This window comes from Pongo abelii, chromosome 10, assembly GCF_028885655.2.
Source record: "Pongo abelii isolate AG06213 chromosome 10, NHGRI_mPonAbe1-v2.0_pri, whole genome shotgun sequence".
In the NCBI taxonomy this organism is placed as follows: domain Eukaryota; kingdom Metazoa; phylum Chordata; class Mammalia; order Primates; family Hominidae; genus Pongo; species Pongo abelii.
In genome coordinates, this window is record NC_071995.2 from 7,987,471 (window position 1) to 8,001,718 (window position 14,248).

The 14,248-nt window shown below is 45.6% G+C and overlaps 1 protein-coding gene across 3 annotated transcripts in view; it reads right to left on the minus strand.

Annotated features, from left to right (window-relative positions):
• Positions 1–3,826: 3,826 nt before the first annotated feature.
• Positions 3,827–14,248, minus strand: part of LOC112135750 (solute carrier family 2, facilitated glucose transporter member 3) — a 55,721-nt gene continuing 45,299 nt past the window's right edge. For all 3 annotated transcript variants that reach the window (XM_024256563.3, XM_054526761.1, XM_054526762.2), the window contains exons 8-11: positions 11,703–11,807; positions 9,965–10,066; positions 8,302–8,505; positions 3,827–5,362 (exon numbers count right to left, since the gene is read on the minus strand). In XM_024256563.3, the coding sequence (XP_024112331.2) occupies positions 5,144–5,362; positions 8,302–8,505; positions 9,965–10,066; positions 11,703–11,807 (630 nt within the window). In that variant the 3' untranslated portion in view covers positions 3,827–5,143. The remainder of the gene's footprint in view (positions 5,363–8,301; positions 8,506–9,964; positions 10,067–11,702; positions 11,808–14,248) is intronic.

A 14,248-nucleotide genomic window follows, 5' to 3' on the forward strand; every position in this document is an offset into this window, starting at 1 on the left:
GGGAGGCCGAGGCGGGCGGATCACCTGAGGTCAGGAGTTGGAGACCAGCCTGGCCAACATGGCAAAACCTGGTCTACTAAAAATACAAAAATTAGCTGGCCGTGGTGGCACATGCTTGTAATCCCAGCTACTCAGGAGGCTGAGGCAAGAGAATTACTTGAACTCAGGAGGCAGAGGTTGCACTGAGCTGAGATCGCGCCATTGCACTCCAGCCTAGCGAATAAGAGTGAAACTCTGTTTCAGAAAAAAAAAGAAAATGAATCAAGGCAATTTAAACTGGGACCTAAGGTCACTAGATTTGTTAGTCATGGTGAAGGAGTCTGGATCTTATTTTAAGTGGTAAGGTGTAATTGGAAGGCTTTAAGCAGCAGAGTGACATGATTCAATTCTAAAAGATCACTTTGGGCTGGGCGTGGTGGCTCACGCCTGAAATCCCAGCAATTTGGGAGGCTGAGGCAGGCAGATCACTTGAGGTAAGGAGTTCCAGACCAGCCTGGCCAATATGGCGAAACCCTGTCTCTACTAAAAATACAAAAATTAGCTGGACGTGGCCGGGCATGGTGGCTCACACTTGTAATCCCAGCACTTTGGGAGGCCGAGGTGGGCGGATCACCTGAGGTCAGGAGTTCGAGACCAGCCTGACCAACATGGAGAAACCCAGTCTCTACTAAAAATACAAAAAAATTAGCCGGGCGTGGTGGCACATGCCTGTAATCCCAGCTACTCAGGAGGCTGAGGCAGAAGAATCGCTTGAACCCAGGAGGCAGAGGTTGCAGTGAGCCGAGATCTCACCATTGCACTCTAGCCTGGACAACAAGAGCGAAACTCATGTCTCAAAAAAAAAAAATTAGCCGGGTGTGTTGGCGTGTGCCTGTAATCCCAGCTACTCGGGAGGCTGAGGCAGGAGAATCACTGGAACCCTCCACTGGAGGTGGAGGTTGCAGTGAGCTGAGATCGTGCCACTGCACTCCAGCCTAGGCAACACAGCGAGACATCATCTCAAAAAAAAAAATTACTCCGGTTATACAGAGAATAAATCATAAGAAAGCAAAGGTGGAAAAGAGGGAGCTATGACAATTATGGAGAGGTGGGTGCAGTGGCTCACGCCTATAATCCCAGCACTTTGGGAGGCCAAAGGTGGGAGGATCATTTGAGCTCAGGCGGTTGGAGACCAGCCTGGGCAGCATAGCAAGACCTCATCTCTACTAAAAATTAAATTAGCTGGTCGTGGGTGTGGTGGCACTCCTCTATAGTGCCAGCTACTGGGGAAGCTGAGGTAGAAGGATCCCTTGAGCCCAGGAGGTCAAGGTTGCCAGTGAGCTGTGATCATGCCACTGCATTCCAGCCTTGGTGATAGAATGAGACCTTGCCCCAAAAAAAATTAATAATAATTGTGTACTCACCAGGCACTTTTGGGACAGTCAGGGTATTTCATCTTTTCATTCTTTCTAATATGCACAATTTCACAGTGTAAGGAACATTTTGGGAAAATGGAAGGCTTTATGGAGCACATGACTGGGGTAAATAGAAATAGAAAAGGTGGCTCCTCAAATATTTTCACTATGTGGAATATCAGAACTTATAAATGAAGGCATGGAGGTGTGAATGAATATGGTAATGGGGAAGATGTTTTATATAAATAGGAGCTAAGAAATAAATGGTAAGTCAAACTGAAGAGGTAGCAGGGATCTTGTCTTAGAGGGGTTACATGATCCACTGGTGGGTTAAGTTTTTTCTGTAGTTAACTGGAAGCTATTGAAGAATCTCTTTTTTTTTTTTTTTGAGATGGAGTCTCGCTCTGTCGCCCAGGCTGGAGTGCAGTGGCGCGATCTCGGCTCACTGCAAGCTCTGCCTCCCGGGTTCACGCCGTTCTCCTGCCTCAGCCTCCTGAGTAGCTGGGACTACAGGCGCCCGCCGCCACACCCCACTAATTTTTTTTTTTTTTTTGTATATTTAGTAGAGACGGGGTTTCACCGTGTTAGCCAGGATGGTCTCGATCTCCTGACCTCGTGATCCGCCCACCTCGGCCTCCCAAATTGCTGGGACTACAGGTGTGCGTCACCGTGCCCGGCCAAAGGATTTTAAGTAGGATAGTGATACACAGTCCGACTCCTGTATCTGCAGATGCAAAGAACTACAGATGGAAAATATTTGGAAAAAAAGACAATACAATAATAAAAAACAATACAGTTTAACAATTATTTACATTGTATTAGGTATTAAAAGTAATCTAGAGATGATTTAAAGTGCATGAGATGATGTGCATAGATTATTTGCATTTAAATCATCACAATAATAATTTTATGCGTTTTTTTTTGAGACCAAGTCTTCCTCTGTCACCAGGCTGGAGTGCAGTGGCATGATCTCAGCTCACTGCAAACTCCGCCTCCCAGGTTCAAAGGATTCTTTTGCCTCAGCCTCCCGAGTAGCTGGGACTACAGGTGTGCGCCACCACGCCCAGCTAAGTTTTGTATTTTTAGTAGAGACGGGGTTTCACCATGTTGGGCAAGATGGTCTGGATCTCTTGACCTCGTGATCCACCCACCTTGGCCTCACAAAGTGCTGGGATTACAGGCATGAGCCACCGCGCCCAGACTATATGCATTTTATATAAGGGACTTGAGTATCTCTGAATTTTGGTATCTAAGAAGGGGTCTGGGAACCAGTCCCCTGGAGACAGCAAGGGAGTACTGTATGTCACATGGATGCCCTGACAGCAGTGTGGGATGAATTGTAGAGAGCAAAGACTGGAGGAGGAAGGAAGTGGAAAGGAACACAAGACAAAAACAGAAAAAAAAAAACTAGTTCTCACTGGGGAAAGAAGGCAACATAATTCATCAAGTATGAAAAGTAAGGCACGAAGGCTTTTTCACTTAATCTTCATAATAAACACATATTGCTGTTCTCTCTCTCTCTTTTTCTTTTTTTGAAACAAAGTCTTGCTCTCGTCCCCCAGGCTGGAGTGCAATGGTGCAATCTCAGCTCACTGCACCCTCTGCCTCCTGGGTTCAAGCGATTCTGCCTCAGCCTCCTGAGTAGCTGGGACTACAGGCGCCCGCCACCATACCCGGCTAATTTTTGTATTTTTAGTAGAGACAGGGTTTTACCATGTTGGCCAGGCTGGTCCCAAACTCCTGATCTCAGGTGATCCACCCGCCTTGGCCTCCCAAAGTTCTGGGATTACAGGCGTGAGCCACCGGGCCCGGCCAAATATTGCTATTCTCTTATGTATGAGACTCTAAGAACAGAGTCTCATACAAGTCTCAAGGTCACAACAGGTACTGAGTAGCCAACTCAGGATTTAAAGCTGATTTTGTTGTTACAGGAACGGCAAAAAATAAATAAATAATGTACTCTTGTTGTCGTGTACATTCAGAATTTTTATTTTAAAACAAAGAATCAAACTAACAATAATGGAAAATCCATATGGAAATATTCACAGTCTTCTCAGTGAGAAATAGGAAAACAACTTCCCTGCCTTACTGCCAACCTGTTTGAGGAGCCAGAAGTTAACGTGAAGTTGGAAGGTCACCTTTCCAGCTAAACCCCACTCCATAGCTATGTGCATTTTTATTCAAAGTCTCCATGACCAGAGGGAACAGTGAGAACTGAGAACGAAAATACTGTCATTGGCAAGGGTTTGGCTAAAGGGTCTGAGATGTGTAAGCACCAAGAAGGGAAGAGAGATTGAGCAACATATGAAAAGGGGGCTGTAGGAACAAACACAGAGAAAATAAGTCAACAATAATGTACTTCCACCCAGAGCAAAGTGACAGTGCACATACATTCATCCTCTCAAGTGTGGGCTACACTGCACATTGACTCATACTGTCTAAACGTGGTTTATTGGAAAGATTCAAGTCCCCTGAGGGCACTCGGCATAGGACTACAGTGACATGGTAACAGACATACGCAAGCGTGCCGAGAGCCTAAAGCAACAACACACTTTAGATAATAATCGATCAGAAAAAAATCCTCTCCCAGAGCTGAGGTTACAAATTCCAAGTTTGCTATAAACATTCTTTGGGGAATTCCTTTAAAGGTATGAGTTTAAATAAAACAGAAAATCAACATTTAAAATCTCCTAAAGAACAAAGTGGAGAAATAATGGATCTCTACCAAGAACCAATTATTTTAGGTTTCTCATTTGGATGGCTCTCCCACAAGATAGGTGGCGGGATTACTTCAAAAGTAATGAGACTACTACAAGAAGAAGGAGTTATTTCGTCCAGTGAGGGGAACAGGCTTTCTAGAAATCACTTTCCCTTCCCTCGACTCCATCCAAAATTAGAACCCATCAACTGCCATTAACTACAATGCCCATATTAGTTAATAATCCTAGATTTCAAGTACTACTACATGTAAACTATTATCTTAAAGATAAAGTTCCAAAGGAAATGAGTAGCTTTATTAAATAGGCATACGACTTTTCTGAGAAATCAAAGAGTTTCCATCTGAAGGACAGAAATTGTTAAGAGTAACGTACAGACCTCAGGCACCACATCATTTGCCCTCCAAAAATGAACAACATTTCTCCCTGAATTCTTATTGCACCTTAACCTCTCCAGCATCAAATCTTCTACTCTATAACCTCTCTTTAAACACCTCCCTCTAATCTCAATTTCCTTCTGTTTCTATTATTTGGCAAAATTACACTTAAAAAATAAATATTTATGTAATTAAACCAGAGGATAAGATAAATAAAACTCAAGTTAATTTGCCGGGTAGAGCTGTCCCCCTCTGCCTTCCACACTCATATGTATCTGCTTCCTGATAAGTCTGAGGTTGGGGGAACTGCACCTTACTTTTCCTCTCCTATATCCCCTAGTGCGGCAATATCAGAACCCAAGGGAGGAAAAGCTGGCAAAGTTGTCATATGCCAAGCGGCCAACCCCTCCTGAAATGAAGGTAGTTCACTTGGTCTCTTCTAAGCAGAAGAGAATGTCCAGGAAATAAAATATTTAAAAAGCCATTGAAGATCCAACAAACCCCAGCCTTGGGGTGCTCATGGAGTGCGTGCGATGAGAAAGGAATCAAGTAGCAGCATTCAGAAGCAGTCCTGGGTTCATCCTGGTGAGGTCTCTCCCTTGCTCAGGGAGAGGTGGCTTTCCCATGCTGGGAGGGAGGTGGAAGGAGGCATGACTTAGACATTGGTGGTGGTCTCCTTAGCAGGCTCCATGCTGTTCATCTCCATGACACCGTCTTTCCCAGATCTATCTGCACCGTGTGCCTGCCCTTCAAAGGCCCGTGTGATATCCTCAAAAGTCCTGCCACGGGTCTCAGGGACTTTGAAGAAGGTAAAGGCCAAGAAGGTAATGAGGAAGCCGGTGAAGATAATAAAAACGTAGGCTCCTAAATAGTACTAGTGAAAGGACAGAAAAAAGGAAGGTTAATATAAAAATCTGGTCATTGACAAACTCAATTTCCTTCACATTCATGTTTCCAATAGGCTTCAAGCTATAACCCTTCCATATTTAATAAAAACAGGTTTCTTCAGAGATTCACTTAAGATTCTATTGCTAACTTATTATATTTCTCTATATTTTTCTTTTTGTCATTCTTTTTCATTAAAGTTAGATGCTTCCAAATGTCTACTGAGTATTTTTGGACTTTTGAGTATTATTATTATTATTTGGAGACGGAGTCTCGCTCTGTCACCCAGGCTGGAGTGCAATGGCAGGATCACGGCTCACTGCAACCTCCTCCTCTTGAGTTCAAGCGATTCTCATGCCTCAGCCTCCTGAGTAGCTGGGACTATAGGCGCCCACCACCACGCCTGGCTAATTTTTGTATTTTTAGCAGAGATGGGGTTTCACCATATTGGTCAGGCTGGTCTCAAACTCCTGACCTTGTGATCCGCCCGCCTTGGCCTCCCAAAGTGCTGGGATTACAGGTGTGAGCCGCTGCACCCGGCCTTGAGTATTATTTTTAAAATCTGTGTTGCTGAGCTGGGTGTGGTGGCTCATGCCTGTAATCCCAGCACTTTTAGAGGCTGAGGTGGGTGGATCACTTGAGGCCAGGAGTTTGAGACCAGCCTGGCCAACATGGCAAAATCCCATCTCTACTAAAAATATTTAAAAAAAAAAAATTGCTGGGAGTGGTGGCACATGCCTGTAATCCCAGCTACTCAGGAGGCTGAGGCAAGAGAACCACTTGATCCCAGGAGGCGGAGGTTGCAGTGAGCCGAGAGCCACCGCATTCCGCCGTGGGCAACAGAGTGAGACTCCGTCTCAAATAATAAAAAATGAATGATTCCCAGTTTTGGCATCCCATTTCAATCTTTTCTGCCATCATTTTTTTCTATGTATTATTGAAAATCTGGTTTATAGCCCTTGATGTCTAATCTTTCATAGCATCAGTAATTACAGTAGTCCCCAGTTATCCAGTTTTTTTGTTTGTTTGTTTGTTTTTTTTTGAGACAGAGTTTCGCTCTTGTTGCCCAGGCTGGAGTGCAATGGCATGAGCTCCGCTCACCGCATCCTCCGCCTCCCAGGTTCAAGCAATTCTCCTGCCTCAGCCTCCTGAGTAGCTGGGATTACAGGCATGCACCACCAAACCTGGCAAATTTTGTATTTTTAATAGAGATGGGGATTTTCCATGTTGGTCAGGCTGGTCTCGCACTCCCATCCTCAGGTGATCCTCTCGCCTTGGTGTCCCAAAGTGCTGAGATTCCAGGTGTGAGCCACCGTGCCTAGCCAGTTTTGTTTTTGTTTTTGTTTTTGAGATGGAGTTTCGCTCTTGTTGCCCAGGCTTGAGTGCAATGGTGCAACCTCGGCTCACCGCAACCTCTACCTCCCATGTTCAAGCAATTCTCCTGCCTCAGCCTCCCAAGTATCTGAGATTACAGGCGCCTGCCACCACACCCAGCTAATTTCTTGAATTTTTAGTAGAGACGGGGTGTCTCGATATTGGCCAGGCTGGTCTCGAACTCCTGACCTCGTGATCCTCCCACCTCAGCCTCCCAAAGTGCTGGGATTACAGGCGTGAGCCACCTCACCCATCCTCTATTTTCTTCTTCACAATTTTATGGACAAAAGATATTTTCTTAAACTGGGCACAGTGGTGCATGCCTGTAATCCCAGCACTTTGGGAGGCTGAGGTGGGAGGATCACTGGAACCCAGGAGTTTGAGACCAGCCTGGCCAACATAGCAAGCCCCTGTCTCTATTCGTAAATTTTTTTGTTTTGTTTTTGAGATGGAGTCTAGCTCTGTCACCCAGGCTGGAGTGTCATGGCAAGATCTTGGCTCACCACGAACTCCACCTCCTGGGTACAAGCGATTCTCCTGCCTCAGCCTCCCGAGTAGCTAGGACTACAGGTTTGTGCCACCACGCCTGGCTAATTTTTGTATTTTTAGTAGAGATGGTGTTTCACCATGATGGTCAGGCTGATCTCGAACTCTTGACCTCAAGTGATCCGCCCGCCTCCACCTCCCAAAGTCCTGGGATTACCGGCTTTGAGCCACTGCTCCTGGGCACAATTTAAAACTTATGAATTGTTTATTTCTGGAATTTTCCATTTAATATTTTTAGACTGCAGGTAACTGAAACTGCAGATGAGGAGGGACTGCTGTATTATTATTATTATTATATATATTTTTTGAGATGGAGTTTCTGTCTTGTTGCCCAGGCTGGAGTGCAATGGCTTGATCTCGGCTCACCGCAACCTCCGCCTCCCAGGCTCAAGTGATTCTCCTGCCTCAGCCTCCCGAGTAGCTTGGATTACAGGCATGCGCCACCATGCCCGGCTAATTTTGTATTTTTAGTAGAGACGAGATTTCTCCATATTGGTCAGGGTGGTCTCTACCTCCCAACCTCAGGTTATCTGCCCACCTCAACCGCCCAAAGTACTGGGATTACAGGAGTAAGCCACCTCGCCCAGCCTGACTACTGTATTATTAAGGCGTATCTTCAATATATCAGCCTACGTAGGCTGGTTTTAAGATAAGGTGAGTTGGCCGGGCACGGTGGCTCACGCCTGTAATCCCAGCACTTTGGGAGGCCAAGGCGGGCAGATCACCAGGTCAAGAGATCGTGACCATCCTGGCCAACATGGGGAAACCCTATCTCTACTAAACATACAAAAATTAGCTGGGCGCGGTGGCGGGTGCCTGTAGTCCCAGCTACTCGGGAGACTGAGGCAGGGGAATCGCTTGTCAGTGAGCTGAGATCGGGCAACTGCACACCAGGGCGAGACTCAGTCTCAAAAAAAAAAAATATATATATATATAGATAGATAGATACATACATACATACATATATACATACATACATACATACATAGATAAGGTGAGTTTACTTACAGCAGCAGAGGGGAAGAGCAATCCGACTAGGAAGTTGGAGGTCCAGTTGGAGCAGCCGGCCACTGCCATCGCAGCTGGGCGGGGGCCCTGACTGAAGAGCTCGGCCACAATAAACCAGGGAATGGGGCCTGGTCCAATTTCAAAAAAGGCCACAAAGACCAAGATAGCCCCAATACAGACAAAGCTCATCCCATTATAGTGATCCTGTAAGAGGAGGGAACACAGAAGATTAAATTTAAAGACAGTGTAACCCAAGATCTAGGTTCCCAGAGGCAACTAATGGGAAGCTCCTCCTGTCCTGATGTACAATACAAAGAGTGGCTGTGGAGTGGCTGTGGAATCAAAAGGCTTGGATTTATTTTTATTTTTATTTTTATTTTTTGAGACAGGGTCTTATTCTATTGCCCAAGCTAGAGTGCAGTGGTGCTAAAACAGCTCACTGCATCATCGATCTCCTGGGCTTAAGCAATCCTCCCACCTCAGCCTCTCAAATCGCTGGGACTTGAGGCATGTGCCACCACACCTGGCTAATTAAAAAAATTTTTGTTGTTGTTTTTTTGGCTGGGCACTGTGTATCAAGCCTATAGTCCCAGCACTTTGGGAGGGTGAAGTGAGTGGATTATTTGAGGTCAGGAGTTGGAGACCAGCCTGGACAACATGGTGAAACTAAAAAAACACAAAAATTAGCTAAAAAACACAAAAATTAGCTGGGTGTGGTGGCGCATGCCTGTAATCCCAGCTACCAGGGAGGCTGAGGCAGGAGAATCAATGAAGCCTGGGAGGCAGAGATTGCAGTGAGCCGAGATGGCAACATTGCACTCCAGCCTGGGTGACAGAGCAAGACCCTGTCTCAAAAAACAAAAAACAAAAACAAAAAAATACTTTTTTTTTTTAGAGACAGTTTCTTGCCATGTTGCCTAGGCTGGTCTTGAACTTCTGGGCTCAAGCAATCCTCTCACCTTGGCCTCCCGAAGTGTTGAGATGACAGGAATGAAGCACTGCGCCCAGCCCGGCTTGGATTTTTGAATCCCATCTATGTGATCTCATATATGTCACTTTGTACTGAGACCCCGTCATCATCCATAAAATGTGATTACCTTGATATTATTTTAAGAATTAAATTAGGCAGGGCACAGTGGCTCATGCCTGTAATCCCAGCACTTTGGGAGGCTGAGGCAGGTGGATCACCTGAGGTCGGGAGTTCGAGACTAGTCTGACCAACATGGAGAAACCCTGTCTCTACTAAAAATAAAAAATTAGCTGGGCGTGGCGGCGCATGCCTGTAATCACAGCTACTCGGGAGGCTGATGCAGGAGAATCACTTGAACCCAGGAGGTAGAGGTTGTGGTGAGCCAAGATTGCACCACTGCACTCCAGCCCGGGCAACAAGAGCAAAACTCCGTCTCAAACAAACAAAAAAAGAATTAAATTAGATAATTTATTTTATAAACCATAATAATGTTCTATAAATGTAAGGATTCTAACAGTTTACCTCCAGTTCTCTGATGACCCATGTTTCTTAAACTCTGGGCATCCTGCTTCTCTCCTCTGACTTTATTGACAAACTGCAACGTTAACAACCCACCCCTTGTGTCACAGAAGTCAACTGTAACCTCTCTTCCTTTCCCCCTCCCTCGCTTTTCTTCACTCAAAGAGCACTCACCTTTAATAACAAAGAAACAGTCATGAGCGTGGAACAAAAAGCCATCCCTCCAAGGCCTATCATATGCAAAGTCCTTCTTCCTGCCTTTTCCACCAGAAATAGCTGGAAGAAGAATATGACATGAAACTTCAGTTTTCCTTTCCATGAAAACAGCGTCTGAGTTACTTGAAATCTGCCTTACCAACAGCAGGACACTTGTTATGGATACACCTCCTGTGATTTATCATTTTATATACATACATATTGTGTTCCATTCACAGGTCCTGGCTCAAAATCCCCATAGCCCTTGGTAGAGTCTTTTGGTATAATGATGGGATGCTTTAGGCCTCAGGAGCAGGCCTCAGAAAATAGAATTCTTCTCTGACTTTCTCCTGTCCTCCCACTTGGCAGGACGCTAATCTGACTGTGGGTCATAAAACCCTCATTTCAGAGAGGGTCCTGCCCCACACCCTAGAGGAAGAAATGCTACAGAGAGGCCAACAAATACTCTAAGCAGACAGGCCCAGCTGGGTTCAGATCATTCCCTTTTTATCCAATCACATTTCAGAACAGTTGTCCATGCTTCAATCACGGAGAACCAATGAAGTCTGCATAAAAGGTCCAAAAGGCAGGGTGTGGGGAGCTTCCAGATATCTGAACCCGTGGAAGCTGACAGGAAGGTCAGCAACAAATCATCTATGTGCTAGGAGTGCACCCCAACCCCACAGAGACAGAAGCGCCCATGCTCAGGATCCCTCCAGACCTCGCCCCGTGAATCTCTCTTCAACTGGTTATTTCTGTGCTTTCAAATATCCTTTAAATCAAACTAGGAAACAATTTTCCTGAGTTCTGTGAGCCACTGTAGCAAATTAATCAAACCCAAAGAGGGTGTCGTGGGAATCCTGATCTACAGCTGGTGGGTCAGAAGCACAGGTAAAACAACCTGGAGCTTGTGATTGGCATCAGGAGTGGGGGGCAGTCTTGGGAACTGGGCCACCAACCTGTGAGATCTGATGCTATCTCCAGGTAGACAGTGTCATAATTAAATTACAGGACACCTAGATGGTGTCCACTACAGAACTGATTGCTTACTTGATGGGGACAAATCCTTATATATTTTGGGGGTCACAGAAATCTTCTGTTATTATTGTTGTTTTAGTGTAAAAACAGAGGAATAACAGTTTGAAAGTTTTTCCAAACACCTCTCCTCCAATTCCAAGTTCAAAGCATACTGTATAGTCCCTCCTGTACTTCCTCTTTTCCCATCCATCCCATATTTGCTTGAAGAGTGAAGACTACACTCAGCATTGAATGTATCTCTTTTTTCCAAAGGAAAATTAAACAACAGTCCGGGCACGCTGGCTCACACCTGTAATCCCAGCACTTTGGGAGGCCTAGGCAGGCGGATCACCAGAGGTCAGGAGTTCAAGACCAGCCTGGCCAACATGGCGAAACCCTGTCTCTACTAAAATTACAAAAATGAGTTGGGCGTGGTGGTGCACGCATGTATCTGAGCTACTTGGGGAGGCTGAGGCAGGAGAATCACTTGAACCCAGGAGCCCGAGGTTGCAGTGAGCCGAGATTGCACCACTGCACTCCAGCCTGGGCAACAGAGCAAGACTCTGTCTCAAAAAATTTAAAAAAATAAAAATAACAAAAAAGGTGTAACTAAATAGTGGTGGAGCCATGCAATCCATCTTTGAACATCTGTAGCAAGGATTCTTTTCTCCCCCTAAAATTACCAAACCATCCAACTTACAGAAACTACAGTGAAGACAGTATTAACCACACCCGCGCCGATGGTGGCATAGATGGGCTCTTGAACACCTGCATCCTTGAAGATTCCTGTTGAGTAATAGAACACCTAGGAGAAAAGAAAACATGCAACTTTGATACAATTCTGCACACCAGTTACACAGAACCCTCAAAAAATACTTAAGGCTGAGCGTGGTTGCGCAGGCCTGTAATCCCAGCACTTTGGGAGGCCAAGGCAAGCAGATTGCCTGAGGTTAGGAGTTCGAGACCAGCCTGGCCAATATGGTGAAACCCTGTTTCTACTAAAAATACAAAAATTACCCAGGCGTGGTGGCGCACACCTGTAGTCCCGGCTACTTGGGAGGCCAGACAGAACAAGACTCTGCCACCACAAAATAAAATTTAAAAAACACTTAAAAGTCCCAGGAGGTAAGAAGTCCTTTTACTACGATTTTTGTTCAATCCTAATATCCCTTCTGCAAATGAATTATCTTCTGAATCTTATCTCCTTTCTCTTTTTCTTTTTTGACGGAGTCTCAATCTGTCACCCAGGCTGGAGTGCAGTGGCAAGATTACAGGCTCCTGCCACCACGCCCAGCTAATTTTTGTATTTCTTTTTTTTTTTTTTTGGAGACAGAGTCTCTCTCTGTTGCCCAGGCTGGAATGCAGTGGTGCGATCTCGGCTCACTGCAACCTCTACCTCCCGGGTTCAAGCGATTCTCCTGCCTCAGCCTCCCAAGTAGCTCGGATTACAGGCATGTGCCACCAGGCCTGGCTAATTTTTTGTATTTTTAGTAGAGGCAGGGTTTCACCATGTTAGCCAGGATGTTCTTGATCTCCTGACCTCGTGATCCGCCCGCCTCGGCCTCCCAAAGTGCTGGGATTACAGGCGTGAGCCACTGCGCCCAGCCAATTTTTGTATTTTTTTAGTAGAGACAGGGTTTTGCCATGTTGGCCAGGTTGGTCTTGAACTCCTGACCTTGTGATCCGCCCACCTCAGCCTCCCAAAGCGCTAGGATTACAGGCGTGAGCCACTGCACCTCACCCTCCTTTCTCTTTTTAAATGTTCTCAATTTTAGCTACTAATTTCCATTGTTGCTTCTAACTATGCTTATTCCCACTGTTCCATTTCCTCTTGCTTCACCAACTTATATGAAGGTGTAGGCCGGGCGCAGTAGCTCACGCCTGTAATCCCAGCACTTTGGGAGGCCGAGGCAGGCAGATCACGAGGTCAGGAGATCGAGACCATCCTGGCTAATGTCGTGAAACCCTGTCTCTACTAAAAATACAAAAAAAAATTAGCCAGGTGTGGTGGTGGGCGCCTGTAGTCCCAGCTACTGGGGAGGCTGAGGCAGGAGAATGGCGTGAACCCAGGAGACGGAGCTTGCAGTGAGCCGAGATGGCACCACTGCACTCCAGCCTGGGTGACAGAGCAAGACTCCGTCTCAAAAAAAAAAACCAAAAATAAACAGAAGAAGGTGTAATTCCTACTAACTAAAAAAAAACAAAAATAAACAAAAGAAGGTGTAATTTTATAAGTTGAGACAGCAACTCACTGTGTGTGGTCCTAAACTCTTGGTTTCCAAGTGATCCTCCTGCCTCTCAGCCTCCCAAGTTGCTGGGATTATAGGAATGTGCCATCAGGCCCAGCTAAATGCTTTTTTAATTGACTCTTCCCCAAACCCTCAAGACACTGAAAGGCACATCGATGTCTCAATTTGATAGTGAACTAATTGAATAACCTTATCCTGCTCATTGAATAAGCAGAGGTTGGGCTGTATTTCCTAGGCCTAGGCCCTTTTGAAGTGTTTTATGAAATAATACTAGCTACTATTGTAATTTAATATATATTAAATAAATTACTATGTTTGTTATTTACTAGGCACTGCGCTAAAATGTAAGGTTGCTGGCCGAGCACAGTGGTTCATTCCTGTAATCCCAGCACTTTGGGAGCCCGAGGCTGGTGGATAACCTGAGGTCAGGAGTTCGAGACCAGCCTAGCCAACATGGTGAAACCCTGTCTGTAATAAAAATTAAAAAATTAGCTGGGTGTGGTGGTGGGTACCTATAATCCCACCTGCTTGGGAGGCTGAGGCAGGAGAACCACTTGAGCCTGGCAGGTGGAGGTTGCAGTGAACTGAGATTGTGCCACTGCCCTCTAGCCTGGGCAACAGAGCAAGACTCCGTATCAAAAAAAAAAAAAAGAAAAAAAAAAAGTAAGGTTGCTACAACTACCATAGCTATGAGAAATTGGCCATGTGCAGTGGCTCACGCCTCTAATCCCAGCACTTTGGGAGGCCAAGGCGGGCAGATCACCTTAGGTTGGGAGTTCAAGACCACCCTGACAACATGCAGAAACCCCGTCTCTACTAAAAACATAAAATTAGTAGGGCATGGTGGCGCAAGCCTGTAATCCCAGCCACTCGGGAAGCTGAGGCAGGAGAATCAATTGAACCCAGGAGGTGGAGGTTGTGGTGAGCCAAGATCGCACCAGTGTACCCCAGCCTGGGCAGTGAGTGAAACTCCGTCTCAAAAAAAAAGAAAAGAAAT